The sequence below is a fragment of the Notolepis coatsorum genome, assembly GCF_963971535.1.
Source record: "Notolepis coatsorum genome assembly, chromosome: 5".
Lineage (NCBI taxonomy): Eukaryota > Metazoa > Chordata > Actinopteri > Aulopiformes > Paralepididae > Notolepis > Notolepis coatsorum.
In genome coordinates, this window is record NC_140169.1 from 8,125,545 (window position 1) to 8,142,078 (window position 16,534).

The window sequence follows — 16,534 nt, forward strand, 5'->3', positions numbered from 1 at the left end:
TATTTTTAGTTTTGGTCTGATGTGTGGGTTGGAGTTGAGTGGGGATAGGAGAGGGGTTGCTACTGCTGGCCACACACCAGGCTGTGCCACGAGAGGTCTGGAGGAATGCACAGTATAATAAGTTACTAAACCCACACGTCATACCAAAACAAAAACAAGTGCAATACCAAGCGGTATTACATCTAAAACAACTCACGTCCACATCTCTGTTGTATATTATGCACGGTGTGTATTTTATATGTAAACCATGTCATGAAATAAAATATTTTATATTTAATACAACTTGAGTGTATCTCCTGTACTTTAAACACAATCTAGGGTAATAAGGGAAACACTTTCATTTAGCAATTTAGGAGCGAGTTGATTCCTGAATCAAGCAAACCTCTAGGCGTTCCTCTAGATGTTCCTCTAGATGTTCCTCTAGCTGTTCCTCTAGCTGTTCCTCTAGATGTTCCTCTAGCTGTTCCTCTAGATGTTCCTCTAGCTGTTCCTCTAGCTGTTCCTCTAGATGTTCCTCTAGCTGTTCCTCTAGCTGTTCCTCTAGCTGTTCCTCTAGCTGTTCCTCTAGATGTTCCTCTAGCTGTTCCTCTAGATGTTCCTCTAGCTGTTCCTCTAGCTGTTCCTCTAGGCCAAGGGTCGGCAACCTGCGGCTCTTTAGCCAATCAGCTGCGGCTCCCTGGCCCCCCCCAAAAAAATATGTTTTACTTCTTTTTCCTTTTTTTTTTACTTAAGAAAAATAAATTCTCTTATTTTGGAGATCGATGTCATTCTGTGACACTGAAATGAAAAAATATTTCATCAACTAAAATATTTAGTCAACAAAAATATTTCATCAACTAAAATATACAGTACGTCACACCGCGCGCCTCTCCCTGCCGTCTGCAAGCGGCTAATCTTGAGTTTCCGACCCCCCAGTAAGCTAACCATGGATAAATCCAAAAAAAGGAAATTCTGAGGAAAATAGAGGCTTTAATTCAGCGTGGACAGATTAATTTGCTTTCACGACTAACGATGCAGGCTTATCTGTATGCCTGATATGTGGTGCGAAATTTGCGAACAACGAAAAATGTACTTTTTATTTTATAGATTTTCCACAAATAGGTCTACAGATGCCAGTGTTTTTTCTCCTTTTCTGTGTTTTATTTCAAAGTAGGTCTACACATGGTAGTCTTTTTTCAAAGTGGATTACTTTTTATTTTATAAATATTCCACAAATAAGGGAAGGACTCAAATATACCTGAATAGTTCAGGGTTTTATTTCAAAGTCGGTCTACAGACACCAGTGTTTTGTCTCCTCTTCTGTGTTTTATTTCAAAGTAGGTCTACACAGCCAGTTTCTTTTCTCCTCTTCATAAGAGTTTGAGGTTTTCCTTTGTTATAACAGGTAAAAACAGCAATAAAAAGTCAACATTTTTCTTTTTGTTGCTTTATACCTTATACAAATAAAGTTATTATTATTATTATTATTATTATTATTATTATTATTATTATTATTATTATTATAATTCCATTAATGCAAACAAACTGTGTGCTATAAGTATAAAGTATAATAAATCGCAAATTACTTTGGGTATGCAATTGTCAGGCATTTTATGCTACAGTAAATGTGGGGTATGCTTGGGGATATATAAAACGTTATACACTGTGTTATCTTCATTTTAAGGGTAAATATATAGGTTGTGTGGCTCCCTAAGCATTTTATTTTGTGGGAGGGGGGGAAAGTGGCTCTTTTGATAGTAAAGGTTGCTGACCCCTGCTCTAGGCGTTCCTCTAGTTGTGCCTCTAGCTGTTCCTCTAAGTGTTCCTCTAGGCGTTCCTCTAAGTGTTCCTCTAAGTGTTCCTCTAGGCGTTCCTCTAAGTGTTCCTCTAGGCGTTCCTCTAAGTGTTCCTCTAGGCGTTCCTCTAAGTGTTCCTCTAGGCGTTCCTCTAAGTGTTCCTCTAGGCGTTCCTCTAAGTGTTCCTCTAGGCGTTCCTCTAGATGTTCCTCTAAGTGTTCCTCTAAGTGTTCCTCTAAGTGTTCCTCTAGGTGTTCCTCTAGGTGTTCCTCTAGGTGTTCCTCTAGGTGTTCCTCTAGTTGTGCCTCTAGATGTTCCTCTAGATGTGCCTCTAGATGTTCCTCTAGGTGTTCCTCTAGCTGTCCCTCTAAGTGTTCCTCTAAGTGTTCCTCTAGGTGTTCCTCTAGTTGTGCCTCTAGATGTTCCTCTAGTTGTGCCTCTAGATGTTCCTCTAGGTGTTCCTCTAGCTGTCCCTCTAAGTGTTCCTCTAAGTGTTCCTCTAGGTGTTCCTCTAGTTGTGCCTCTAGATGTTCCTCTAAGTGTTCCTCTAGGTGTTCCTCTAGTTGTGCCTCTAGATGTTCCTCTAGGTGTTCCTCTAGCTGTCCCTCTAAGTGTGCCTCTAGCTGGTCCTCTAGGTCAGTGGTTCCCAAAGTCGGGGTCGCGACCCAAAGGTGGGCCGCGAGCAGCCACGGGTGGGCCGCGAGATGATTAAAAAAAAAAAAAAAAAAAAAAATCATTTTTTTTTTTTTTTGTCAGGCCACTGAACTTAGAAGCAGGCCAGGACAGTGTTTCTAGTTGTATTCTAAAATTCTATTCTATTGTATTAAAAAATGTGACTATATGGTTTTATATTACTTAATAAATAAACAAAAATGAAAAATCTACTTATTTCAATGAACATTTCAAACTAAATAACAGATTATGCACATAAAACGCTGAAAACAACCGAAGCAACAATAGTATTTTAATGAGGCTATTATTATTATCATTATTATTTTGCAACAAGTTAGCCCTCTCATAAATAGCACATATAAATGAATAACTAACTTGAACTAACTTAATAGGATTGAAGTGATATTTGGCTTAAAAAATCGGTCGCCTGACAAAAAAAAAAAAGCCTGACGATGTGCATAAGGCTCTCTGACGCCTTATTTTCTGGGTCCCGGCCTGAAAAGTTTGGGAACCCCTGCTCTAGGTGTGCCTCTAGGTTTTTTAAGCCAGTCTTTACTCCGGGGACTGGCTGGCTTGTTTCAACCATGTCGAGTGGAGAGGTGGACCGGACAGGTTAGTAGGAAATACAAACAAATGACTACACACTACAACGAAACATAAAAAACACAAATAGAAAATCAAATCAATCAACAGAAACAACAGAAATAAAAGCTTTTTCTTCTTTTTCCTCGTCTTTTCTGTGTATTTTAACCTTTGGATGCTGTTTTGCGTTTTCTAAAAGGTAGTCATTGTGAACTAGGGCTTTTTTCACAGAATGGCTTTTTTCCATTCTGTGTGTGGACAGAACATGGGCTGCTCAAACTGTTACTCACTCTAATATAAGCTAACTGTTACCCAGGCGCTTCAACACAAGACTACCCAAAGCAAGATGTCTACACGTTTGTTGCAGAGAGTGACTGACGTTTCGACAAGAGTCTTCCTCAGATTCTGAGGCTCCTTGAACCTCGACTCTGAAGAAGACGCTTGTCAAAACGTCAATCACCCCCTACAACAAACGTGTAGACAGTATGAGTGTTTGCTTTGGGTCTATTTTTTCTTATATATAAGTTTGAACTTATATACGTTTTCTTATATGTACTGTCCTCTGCTGTTGCACACCAAAGCCCTCCTATTCTAAACGTGGACTTCACTTTTGGGACTCAATATACACAGTACATCATTCTACTTATATACGTGACCAGAATCTAAATATTGTACGACACTGCGTAGAGAAGTGACCAGACGGATATGTTTTGACTTTCGCTGCTGTTTATTTACAAATATTAACATCTACAAACCGTCAATCATCTCCATCCTAACAAAACAACTCCAACTTAACGTCGCTTTACTAACAAACAAAAAAAGAAGTATTTTACATATTTAAAACCCATTTAAAAGGCTCATAATTAGTTTTAACTACCAACCAATCAGCACAATGCATAACATTGACACTAAATCAAATATATTGCACAAACCTGACTTCATTCATAAGGTGTTTTCTCTTCTTCTTAAATAGTGCAAAAGGTATTTTTTGTACAGGAATGTTCTGGAGAAAAGCTCAGTCGAAAATGAGAAACACGTTTGTACAGTGAACTGCTGACATATTATTAAACCAACAAATCAAAGTAAAAAGATAAACAAACGTTGTCCCAGAAAAACAACAAAAAAATATTAACAAGGTGGTTAAAGAGGAACAAACAGATCTGTACAGATTGCCACAGACAATAACATCAACAATCTCCGCTGAGGAGAAAATCGTCTGAAAGTCCTTCACAAGGCTGTTTTTTTCTTCTCAAAAAGAGTAAAAAAAAAAAAATTAAAAATTAAAAACAAGCAAAAGAAAATACAAATGAAAAAAGAAGAGTGTTAGGAACTGAAATAAAGAGTCCGGTTTTCGCTCCACGTGGACGTCTCTGTGAATCTTTCACTAGTAGAAGTCAGGGTTTTCTACTAGAGTCTTAATCCACAACATCAGAACACAACTACATGGGACGCAGGGGGAGAGCAAGGACGTCTGCAGGGGGCGCTGTGTTCCTAAACGGAACAGGCGCCACCGCCGAGCCAGCGGGGCTACTACCGCTAGCGGAGGTCAGGTGAGACCCACTTCCTCCGTAAAACTGTCCCTACGGCGGCTCGGGCGGCAGGAGGACTGGGCTTCTAGAAACAACTGCGCGACTCGCCGTGCAATTCCTGCAGCGTTTTAGACCACAGACGGGGGTTAAAACATAAAAAAACCATTCCATTCCAAACGAGTCCAAGAGTTAGTTCCACAACGGGAGGAAGGAGGGGGGGTGGTGGTGGGGGTGGTGGGGGAAACTAAGTGTGGGGTTGTTGCAGACAAAAATCATAAAAAAAAATACAGCTAGACGGAGCCTCAAAACTCAGGCTGTGCCGTCCAATCAGAGCGCTCAGTTTGCAAGCGGGAATCTCCAAACCGGTCAGCGGTGTGGGGGAGGGGAGGGACTTACTTGATGTTGTGAGCGTCAGACACTGCCGACGAGAAGGAGGACGTGGAGGCGGAGTCTTTTAGCAGTTTTGTGGGCGGGCTTAGCACGTGTCCCGGCACCCAGCCCTCGGCGGCCGGGGATTGGCTGTTGGCCGGCCTGTAGACCAGGAACATGTTCTGCTGATTGGTTGCCAGGATCTGGACCGTCTCGCCCTGCATGACACAGATCTCGTTCTCCTTCAGAGCCGAATAGTCCTGAGAAACCAACATGGAGGAGACGCCGTTACAACCACCTCCACTATCCTGGTGCTGAGAGAAGAGAAGAGAAGAGAAGAGAAGAGAAGAGAAGAAGAGAAGAGAAGAGAAGAGAAGAGAAGAGAAGAGAAGAGAAGAGAAGAGAAGAGAAGAGAAGAGAAGAGAAGAGAAGAGAAGAGAAGAGAAGAGAAGAGAAGAGAAGAGAAGAGAGGAGAGGAGAGGAGAGGAGAGGAGAGGAGAGGAGAGGAGAGGGGATGCAAAGATGCAAAGAGAGGGGATGCAAGGAGAGGAGAGGAGAGGAGAGGAGATGCAAGGAGAAATCAGGTTAAGGTGTTCCTAGGTTTGTTGGAACAGTCCTGTTGACTGAGAGGCCATTACAGCTAAGTGTCTCCTGGAGAGGAGAGGAGGAGAGAGGGAGGTCAGGACAAACACAAGGAGGAGAGGAACGAGAAAGCAGGACAAGGAAAGATGACATTTTTAAATGTTAGAATCACAAGATACGACCTCAGCACATAACTACCATCTGCAGACTGTTTATCTACCATCTGCAGACTGTTTATCTATCTCAGCACATAATGACATGTGTTAGTAGTATTATGAATGAATGAATTAATGAAAACTTTATTTAACAGATTGCAGAATGGGTACAATACAGTACGGCTCAATACACACAATTGTTAAGGGGATGCAGACCAGAGAAAGACGTTTGTCTTGTTTACATCAGGGTCCCCCATTTTCAATTCATATTGACATTTAAGACATACTCAACATACATGACATTTATGGCATAGGGACATATAGGTAGTTAGTACTGATACATTTGTGACATATACGGTATTCAAATATACAGTACTGTTACTCATAGATCCTGACAGAGTATATACATATGATGGGGAGGGGACTGTACATTAGGAGGGGGTGGGTGGGTGGGAGAGAAATATACATACGGCGGGGAGGGAATATATACATGCGGTGGGGAGGAGACTGTCTATTAGGAGGGGGTGGGGGTGAGGGGTTTGGACATTTCCGGTGGCCAGTTTCGAATTGCAGCCTCCCATAGGTGCTCTTTAAGAGCGGTTTTGAATGTGGGTAGGGATTCACATTCCTTTACAGCTTTGGGTAGGGCATTCCACATTGATGTGGCATAATTGCGAAATGTGTTTAGTCCCTTGTTTGAGCCGAATCTGGGTTTAACATGATTTGTTGAGCTTCCTCTGGTGTTGTGGTTGTGGTATTCACTGACCTTTGGGAAGTATTTTGACATGTACATGGGTACCTTAGTCGTATAGTGTATCTTGTAGACCAGGCCCATTGCAAGTTGCTGTACTCTGTCGTCTACTCTAAGCCATCCTAGGTTGTCAAAGTGTGCAGGGGTGAGGTGGGTTCTAGGGGTTCAGGTCAAGTAGTAGTCTGACCAGTTTGTTTTGTGATGTTTGTAATCTTGTTTTTAGCGCCTTTGAGGTGCTTTGGTACCATGAGGTGCAAGCATAGTCGTAGTACCCTTGAATGAGTGCTCGTGCCAGAGTCTTCAGGGTATTCTTGTTTACCAGAGAGGAGATCTGGTACAAGAATCTAGTTCGTTGGTTGACTTTTTTTATTACATTGGATGCCATTTTGTCACAGGAAAGATTTGCCTCTAGGATGGAACCCAGGTACTGTAGGTAATTTCATCTTTCCTTGTGACAATATTGTCACCCACTGTAACTGAGAAGCCGTCGGTCTTGCTGAGTTTGTTATTTGAACCGAAGAGAATGGACTCTATTTTGCCCATGTGTAATGTTTGTTATCAGCGAACCATATGCAGATTTTGCCTAGTTCCGAGCCGAGGGTTTTTTCAACCTGCAACTTGTTCTTGTCAGAGACCAGCAGGGCTGAGTCGTCCGTAAACAGGAACAAGTTGCAGTCACAAGCTGACGACATGTCATTTGCATAAATTAGGAACAGTAGCGGTCCTAGTATGCTTCCTTGTGGAACACCACAGCTCACTGTGAGGGGGGGGGGGGGGGGGATAGAGTACCGTTTACCTCCACCATCTGTTCTCTCCCCTCCAGGTAGGATTGCATCCAGCTCACTGATAAACTATCAAAACCAATTGATAAAACTATCAAAACCAATTATTATTATCTCTATCTATCCCAGCTGTGTTAGTAGTATTATTATTCTCTCTATCTATCCCAGCTGTGTTAGTAGTATTATTATTCTCTCTATCTACCCCATATGTGTTAGTACTGTAGTATTATTGTTCGCTATATCCATCCAAGCTATGTCAGTAGTAGTTAGGGTGACCAAACGTCCACTTTTGCCCGGACATGTCCTCTTTTCACGCCCTGTCCGGGGCGTCCGGGGGGGGGGGGGGGGGGGGGGGGGGGGGGGGGGGGGGGGGTTTATAAATTCATGAAAATGTCCGGGTTTCATTGTTTTAAGTTACATGCCGATATGTCAGGCGTGCAACTTTTTACGCGGGCGCATCAGATTATCACCCCGGACTCCCGAGGCTCCAGAAGTCAATCATCTGCCGATTGTGAAAATTATTGGTCAGCGTTGTAACTTGTAGCAAACAATGAGTGTAGCTTTCTAGTGATATATTTCCTGTGCGAATCAGGGATCTAGGTGAAAATTGACAAGCGAAGATGACAGAAGTGATACAAATTCCGAATGAATTTACTTGGATGAGGAAATGGAGAGATAGAGAGCTTTTTTCTTGGCACACAGTTTACCCGGATGTCTCTAGAAGACTCATTTCTGAACGGATATTTATAAAATCTGGACCTGTACTACATAAGACTTCAGGGCTATGGATTTGCGGTGTTTTCCAGCTTATACAAAAATATATATATTATTTTGGAATATTGCAACTACTACACATAAACGTGAGTACACAAGTTCAAGTTCAACTCAAGTTCAGCCCTATGTTACTCATTAGCACTAAAAGTGATTTGTCTTTATTGTGTAAGAAACTTAATAATGTTATCTTTTGAAAGAGACCAGGCTTATGCATGTGCTATAAGCATAAAGTATAAAGATAAGCTTTGCAAAAAAAGTATGCAGTCCTCAATTTCAAGTAAAAGAATGGCCGCTTTTCTGGGCACATGTTATGTGGTTAAATTTGGATATTGCAACCATAGATATATATAGAACACTAGATAGCTTGCCCGCGCTGCCGGCCAATGGAGAGCGACGTCACTGAACTGCCACCATCTTGCTCCAGTTAGCCTTGAGTGAGAGTGAGTGAGCTGCACAGACAAAAATACTCATAACTCGCTGAAATATTGACGGATTTACAAACGGTTTGGTTTATTACAAGCATTATTAACGTGGCTATGATTCAAGCGGTTTGTAAAAAAAAACATCTTTAAAAGATTTTGTTTTTATAAGTATGCAGTATCATAACTACATCTTTGATGTTTATAGCAAACCAACCCGTTTGTAAATCCGTCAATATTTCAGCGAGTTATGAGTATTTTTGTCTGTGCAGCTCACTCACTCTCACTCAAGGCTAACTGGAGCAAGATGGCGGCGGTTCAGTGACGCTGGTGACTCCGCTTTAAGCTATCTAGTGTTCTATAGATATCTATGATTGCAACCACTACAGAAAAATTTGAGTACACAACTTCAAGTTCAACTCAAGTTCAGACCTATGCTACTCTATTTCATGAGCACTAAACATGATTTTCCTTTTTTGCATTAGTAACTTCAGATGGTTATCTTTCAAAAGAGACCAGGCTTATGTATGTGCTATAAGCATAACGTATAAAGATAAGCTTTGCAAAAAAGTATGCAGTCCTCAAGTTCAAGTAAAGAAATTTGCCGCTTTTCTGGGTGCATGTTAATTAATAAGAGGTTAAAACAATAAGGCATCTTTGAGTAAACTTTGAGTAGAGATTCAAGATTCAAGAGGTTTATTCACATACATACACAATACATATAGTGAAATGAAGGTGGCCATCCCCGCTTCGATTGTGCAAAGTATCATTAAGTATCTCGAGGCTGGGGCCAGCATGTCCTCTTTTTTGGAAATCAAAATATGGTCACCCTAGTAGTAGTATTATTATCTCTATCTATCCCAGCTGTGTTAGTAGTATGATTATTATCTCTATCTATCCCAGCTGTGTCAGTAGTAGTATTGGTATCTCTATCTATCCCAGCTGTGTTAGTAGTATGATTATTATCTCTATCTGTCCCAGCTGTGTTAGTAGTATGATTATTATCTCTATCTATCCCAGCTGTGTGAATGAATGAATGAATGAATGAAAACTTTATTAACAGATTGCAGAATGGGTACAGTGCAGTACAGCTCAATACATACAATTGTTAAGGGGATGCAGACCAGAGAAAGACTTTCGACTTGTTTACATCAGGGTCCCCCATTTTCAATTCATCGTAACATATATGACATACATGACATACAGATAGACAGTACTGCTACATCTATACATTTATGACATACCAGATTTGCAATTACAGTACTGTATTTGTGATACAAAAAGAGTCCAGAAAGAAAAGAGTATATACATTAGGCGTAGAAACTGTACATTGGATTGGGTAGGTGGGGGGGGGGACTGTACATTGGAGGTGGTTGGGGGGGGGGGGGGGTTGGGTAGGAGTGGGGGGGGGGGGGGGGGGGTTGGGTAGGAGTGGGGGGGGGGGGGGTTGGGTAGGAGTGGGGGGGGGGGGGGGGGGGTTGGGTAGGAGGGGTGGGTGGGTAGGAGGGGTGGGTGGGGGACACTGTACAACTGTACAAACAACACTGTACATTGGATTATTGACAAGACCATACTTGGTAATTTACTGTACATTGGAGGGGGTTGTGTTCGGACATTTACAGGGGCCAGTTTCGAGTTGCAGTCTCCCTTAGGTGTTTTTTGAGAGTGTTTTTGAAAGTGGGTAGTGATTCACATTCCTTTACAGCTTTGGGTAGGGCGTTCCACATTGATGTGGCATAATTGCGAAACGTGTTTAGTCCCTTGTTTGAGCCGAATCTGGGTTTAACATGATTTGTGGAGCTCCCTCTGTGTTGTGATCGTGGTATTCACTGACCTTTGGGAAGTATTTAGTCATGTACATGGGTACCTTGGTCGTGTAGTGTATCTTGTAGACCAGGCCCATTGCAAGTTGCTGTACTCTGTCGTCTACTCTAAGCCATCCTAGGTTGTCAAAGTGGGCAGGGGTGAGGTGGGTTCTAGGAGTAAGGTCAAGCAGTAGTCTGACCAGTTTGTTTTGAGATGTTTGTAATTTTGTTTTTAGCGCCTTTGAGGTGCTTTGGTACCATGAGGTGCAAGCATAGTCGTAGTACCCTTGAATGAGTGCTCCTGCTAGAGTCTTCAGGGTATTCTTGTTTACCAGTGAGGAGATCCGGTACAAGAAACGAGTTCGTTGGTTGACTTTTTTTATTACATTGGATGCCATTTTGTCACAGGAAAGATTTGCCTCTAGGATGGAACCCAGGTAGGTAATATCTTCTTTCCTTGTGACAATATTGTCACCCACTGTAACTGAGAAGCCGTCGGTCTTGCTGAGTTTGTTATTTGAACCGAAGAGAATGGACTCTGTTTTGCCCATGTGTAATGATAGTTTGTTATCAGCGAGCCATATGCAGATTTTGCTTAGTTCTGAGCTGAGGGTTTTTTCAACCTGTAATTTGTTCTTGTCAGAGACCAGCAGGGCTGAGTCGTCCGCAAACAGGAACAAGTTGCAGTCACAAGCTGACGACATGTCATTTGCATAAATTAGGAACAGTAGCGGACCTAGTATGCTTCCTTGTGGAACACCACAGTTTACTGTGAGGGGGGGGGGATAGGGTACCGTTTACCTCCACCATCTGCTCTCTCCCCTCCAGGTAGGATTGCATCCAGCTCACTGATAGACTATCAAAACCAATTGCTTTTAGCTTGTCAATCAGAATGGTGTGATTGACAGTGTCGAAGGCCTTTTGTAGGTCCAGCATGACCATGCCGCAGTATTTGCCCGCGTCCACCTCTTGTTTGATGTGGTCGTTTAAATAGAGAAGGCATGTGTCAGTGGAGTGGGATGTTCTGAAGCCAGATTGGAATTCGTAGATTAGATTTTTTTCCGCAAGGTATTTTTCGACCTGTTCGTATACAATTTTTTCCATGACTTTCGAGATGGAGGTAAGGATAGAAACAGGGCGGTAGTTGCCTGGGTCTAATTTACTGCCTTTTTTGTGCAGAGGGGTCACTCTCGCAATTTTGAAGTCCTTGGGGACGTGTCCCTGTTTTATAGAGAGGTTTATTATGTGTGTGATGACTGGGGTGATGGCGGCTGCTGAGTCTCTGAGGAATTTGGAGGGGATGTTGTCATGGCCAGTGGCCTTGTTAGGTTGGAGGGCGCTCAGTTTTTTGAGTACCTCATCTGTTGTTACCATTTCCAGTTTGAAGTCGTCTTTGTGGACCCCTAGGTTTTTGTAGTAAGCTACTATGTGTTCTACCCCATAATGCCCTGAGTGGGAGGGTAGTTTGTTTACCAGTGTTGTGGCTATGTTTGTGAAGAAACTATTTAAGTAATTGGCTACATCCAGCTTTTCTGTGATGAGCGTGTTGTCCGTCTTTATGTTTATGTTTGAGAATCTGGTTTTAAGTTTTTTACTGCAGCCTAGTTGGTTATTGAGTAATTTCCAAAGTTCACAAGTGTCAGTAGTAGTATTGGTATCTCTATCTATCCCAGCTGTGTTAGTAGTAGTATTGGTATCTCTATCTACCCCAGCTGTGTTAGTAGTATGATTATTATCTCTATCTGCCCCAGCTGTGTTAGTAGTATGATTATTATCTCCATCTATCCCAGCTGTGTTAGTAGTATGATTATTATCTCCATCTATCCCAGCTGTGTTAGTAGTATGATTATTATCTCTATCTATCCCAGCTGTGTTAGTAGTATGATTATTATCTCTATCTATCCCAGCTGTGTTAGTAGTATGATTATTATCTCTATCTATCCCAGCTGTGTCAGTAGTATGATTATTATCTCTATCTATCCCAGCTGTGTTAGTAGTATGATTATTATCTCTATCTATCCCAGCTGTGTTAGTAGTATGATTATTATCTCTATCTATCCCAGCTGTGTTAGTAGTATGATTATTATCTCTATCTATCCCAGCTGTGTTACAACAACAACAAGATACTTTAATGCCACACAACTATGGTTGGTGGTAAACGTTTGCGGTACAGTATGTTATTTAAGCACTGGGTCATCAACATGGAACATCAAACGCCCCCCCCTCCCACCTCCCAATCCCCACAATAAATACATAATTATATAATATATACATACAGGACAGTTTAGCGTTCGGACTGCTGTGGGGAAAAAGCTGTTTGTGAAGCGTGTGTGTCTGGTTGAAATTGACCTGTAGCGACCTGAGGGCATGCGCTGGAATAAGTGGTGTGCTGGGTGGGAGGGATCGTTGACTATTTTACCAGAGCGGGTGACTAGTGTGTTAGTAGTAGTATTATTATTGTCAGTAGTATTATTATTCAGCTCACCCTGAAGTCGTAGCTCTCACTGTGTTTGTCCAGGCATGGTGGGCTGCCGTTGGAAGCCATCTTGACCTGACTTCCTGGTGACCTTCCCAAGGCATCTTTCTCCCCGGTCCCCAACCCCACCCCCGCTGTGGAGCTGGGTCTTGACAGGGCGGGCCTGAGGCCTGAGGAGGAGGAGGTGGGCCTGGGGCATGAGGAGGAGGACGATGAAGGTTTCCTGGTCAGAGAGGAGGTGGCCCCCCCTCCCTTCTCCTGCTGGTACACGATGGGAGACTGGAGAGCTGGAACACACACACATATTGGTCAACCACAGAAGACATGTATTGCGTGTGTGTGTGTGTGCGTGTGTGTAATTTCTCACCAATGAGGAAGTCGCTCTGTGCATCCAGAACCTTCTGGATGTGTTGGACCCAGACCTGTTTGACCTCTAGGTTAGCAGCCTGCAGCGTGAAGCGGTCCGATGAACCACGACTCAATAACACAAACTTACACGGATCATTATCCATGTTATCTCCTAGACCGAGGAAGGACATCTGAGAGAGAGAGAGAGAGAGAGAGAGAGAGAGAGAGAGAGAGAGGGGGAAGAGAGATAGATAGATAGATAGATAGATAGATAGATAGATAGATAGATAGATAGATAGATAGATAGATAGATAGATAGATAGATAGATAGATAGATAGATAGATAGATAGATATAGATAGATAGTTTCTTTATTAGTTGTCATACAGAAATACAGGATATTTTTGTATGAAATGCTTCTTTCTGTTTTGCTCCTGAGTGTGCTAGGTAAAAATAGATAATTATAAAAAGTATAATAAGCATAAAATAGAAAGTCAAGTACAAGTGTAAACAAGACAAACATTTTCAATATACAATGCAGAGTAGTTACAATACAATATAAATGGGATGAGGTAAATGGGATGAGGTAGCTTGTGGTGCCACCTTGTGGTGGTAATGTAAGGTGCAAGGCTTGGCTATGTGCAATGAGTTGCCAATAAATATAAATATAAAGTGTGTTAGTGTCTAAGTGTGTAAAGTGGGTGCTACAGTGAGTTGTCCATTTAAAGTGGGTGTGTACGTGTGGGTGTGTGTGCTGTGAGTGTGTTTGATGGTTTGTTACATAGTGTTAATTGTCATTGAGCATCCTGATGGCCTGGGGATAGAAGCTCTTTCTGAGTCTCTCTGTGCTTGCCATGAGACTCCGGTATCGCTTGCCTGACCGCAGCAGTTCAAAGAGGCAGTTGTTTGGGTGGCTAGAGTCTTTTATTATTCTCTTGGCCTTATTCTTACAACGCTTGTAGTAAATGTTCTGGAGAGTGGGAAGCCCACCTCCAATTGTGCGTTTGGCTGAACGGGCCACTCTTTGTAGTCTGCTTCGGTCTTGTGCGGTGCTATTCCCAAACCAGGAGGTGATATTGCCAGTCAGGATGCTCTCTATTGTGCATGAGTAGAAGTTCTTAAGGATCTTCTGACTCACGTTGAACTTCCTTAGGCGCCTAAGGAAGTAGAGGCGTTGTCGTGCCTTCTTGATAAGACTGTCAATGTGTGTGGTCCATGTCAAGTCCTCAGATATGTGGACTCCAAGGTACTTGTCCCTGACCCCCGACCTCCTAAAGTCCACAATCATCTCTTTTGTTTTGCTGACGTTCAGGGAGAGGCTGTTCTCCTGACACCATCCCGCCAGAACCTCTACCTCTTCCAGGTAGGCCCTCTCGTCGTTTGCGGAGATCAGGCCCACCACTACTGTCGTCAGCAAATTTGATGATTGTGTTGTTGTTCCGCTGAGCCACACAGTCGTGTGTGTACAGGGAGTAGAGGAGGGTGCTCAGAACACAGCCCTGGGGGGCCCCTATGTTGAGGGTGATGGATGAGGAGGTGCAGTTGCCTGCTCTCACCACCTGAGGTCTGCCCGTCAGGAAGTCCAAGACCCACTGGCAGTGGGTGACAGTGATTCATTACTTGTCCAAATGTATGTTTGCCTTACAATAGCAAGGAGGCCTGTGAAGTTCTGAGTCGTCTTGCCTCAAGGTGGCGCTATTGTCATTAAACAAAAAAACATCAACTACTCCCAATGACTCGGATTAGGGGCATGGTCCAAAGGTGGACCGCGATTCCAGGCTGTTTGGGGATATACCCGCCGTCAGTCACTGACAACACGTCCAGGTATGTTTTGTTATTGATGTGTCCGATTCTCCACTCTCCCATCATACCTTGATGCTCTTCTTGAACTGGTAGCCCGGCGTGGTGGAGCCCTTCCTCAGCAGCTCGCTGAAGATAACGATCTGCTCAAAGAGGAAGACCCTCCGTTCTTTAGAGCGAGACAGAACGCCGGAGTCCTGCTCCGTCACGAAGAACGTCTCCTGCTGCAGGAGCTTCCCCTGGCTGGTCAGCTTACCCTGAGGAACAGGTAAATATATATTAATATATACATCAATATATACATCAATATACCTAATAACAGCTTCCCCTGGCTGGTCAGCTTACCCTGAGGAACAGGTAAATATATATTAATAATATACATCAATACATCAATATACCTAATAACAGCTTCCCCTGGCTGGTCAGCTTACCCTGAGGAACATGTAAATATATATTAATATACATCAATACATCAATATACCAAATAACAGCTTCTCCTGGCTGGTCAGCTTACCCTGAGGAACAGGTAAATATATATTAATATTAGTGATGCACGATATATCGGCCACCGATATATTACACATTGGTATCGGTCCGATATCAAGATAGGGCCGATATAAAAAAAAAAAATTAAAAAAATTAAAAAAATATATAAATTTTTTTTCTTTTTACATGTTTTGGCCTTAAATAGTTTCAAAATATCAGTCATTTCTGAAAATAAGTTACAAAAGTAAAACAATTATGCGTTTTGGAAAATAGCTCTTTATTTGATTATCATAAAAAAGTGTTTTCTATACAGAGATATCGACATCGGTAAATATCGGTATCGGCCAGAACAGCAATATTAATATCGGTTATCGGTATCGGCCACAATTTTCACATCGGTGCATCACTAATTAATATACATCACTAAATCAAGTCACAGCTTCTCCTGGCTGGTTTACCCTGGAGAACACATGCTACATTGTTATTATAGGTCGTATATGCATGGCTGCCTGTCTGCCTGTCGACACTAGAGAATCTAGGCAGGAAGCAGCTATGCTGAGTCAGCACTGAACCCGTCAGTCAAAACACTTTATTAAAACCTTTTTCTCTTTCTTTCTTAGCTCTGTAGTGCGAGGTCCAGTCTGTCTGTGTCTGATGTTCTGTGTGTTCTAGCTCTGTAGTGCGAGGTCCAGTCTGTCTGTGTCTGATGTTCTGTGTGTTCTAGCTCTGTAGTGCGAGGTCCTGTCTGTCTGTGTCTGATGTTCTGTGTGTTCTAGCTCTGTAGTGATGAAGCATCTTACCTCGAAACCCTGCAGTCTGCCCAGGTTCATCATATCATTACATGATTTAGGGACCTGGGACATCAAGTTTACTGCTTTCTGTTAGAGAGAAAGGAAGAGAGAGAGAGAGAGAGGGAGAGAGGAGAGAGAGAAGGAAGAGAGGAGGAGAAGCAGAGAGATGAGAGAGGAGGAGATGGATGAGGAGAGGAGAGCAGTGAGAGAGGAGAGAGAGAGAGGAGAGAGAGAGAGAGAGAGAGAGAGAGAAGAGAGAGGAAGAGAGAGAGAGGAGAGAAGAGAGAGAGAGAGAGAGAGAGTGAGAGGATGGAGAGAGAGAGAGATAAGAAAGAGAGATGAGACAGAGATAGGGGAGGGAGAGAGAGAGATACATGAGAAAGATAGAGGGGGAGGAGAAAGGGAGAGAGATTGTCACATAGTTGTGTAGAATATACCA

At 42.7% G+C, this 16,534-nt stretch overlaps 1 protein-coding gene across 1 annotated transcript in view; it reads right to left on the bottom strand.

Moving 5' to 3' along the window:
* LOC311229257 (kalirin-like) overlaps positions 1-16,534 on the bottom strand; it is a gene marked incomplete at its 5' end in the record, with an annotated part of 611,135 nt that overhangs the window by 106,210 nt on the left and 488,391 nt on the right. The window contains 5 exon segments of the mRNA XM_084315324.1: positions 4,955-5,241; positions 12,681-12,958; positions 13,039-13,210; positions 14,890-15,075; positions 16,105-16,182. Of these exon segments, the coding sequence (XP_084171450.1) occupies positions 4,955-5,241; positions 12,681-12,958; positions 13,039-13,210; positions 14,890-15,075; positions 16,105-16,182 (1,001 nt within the window).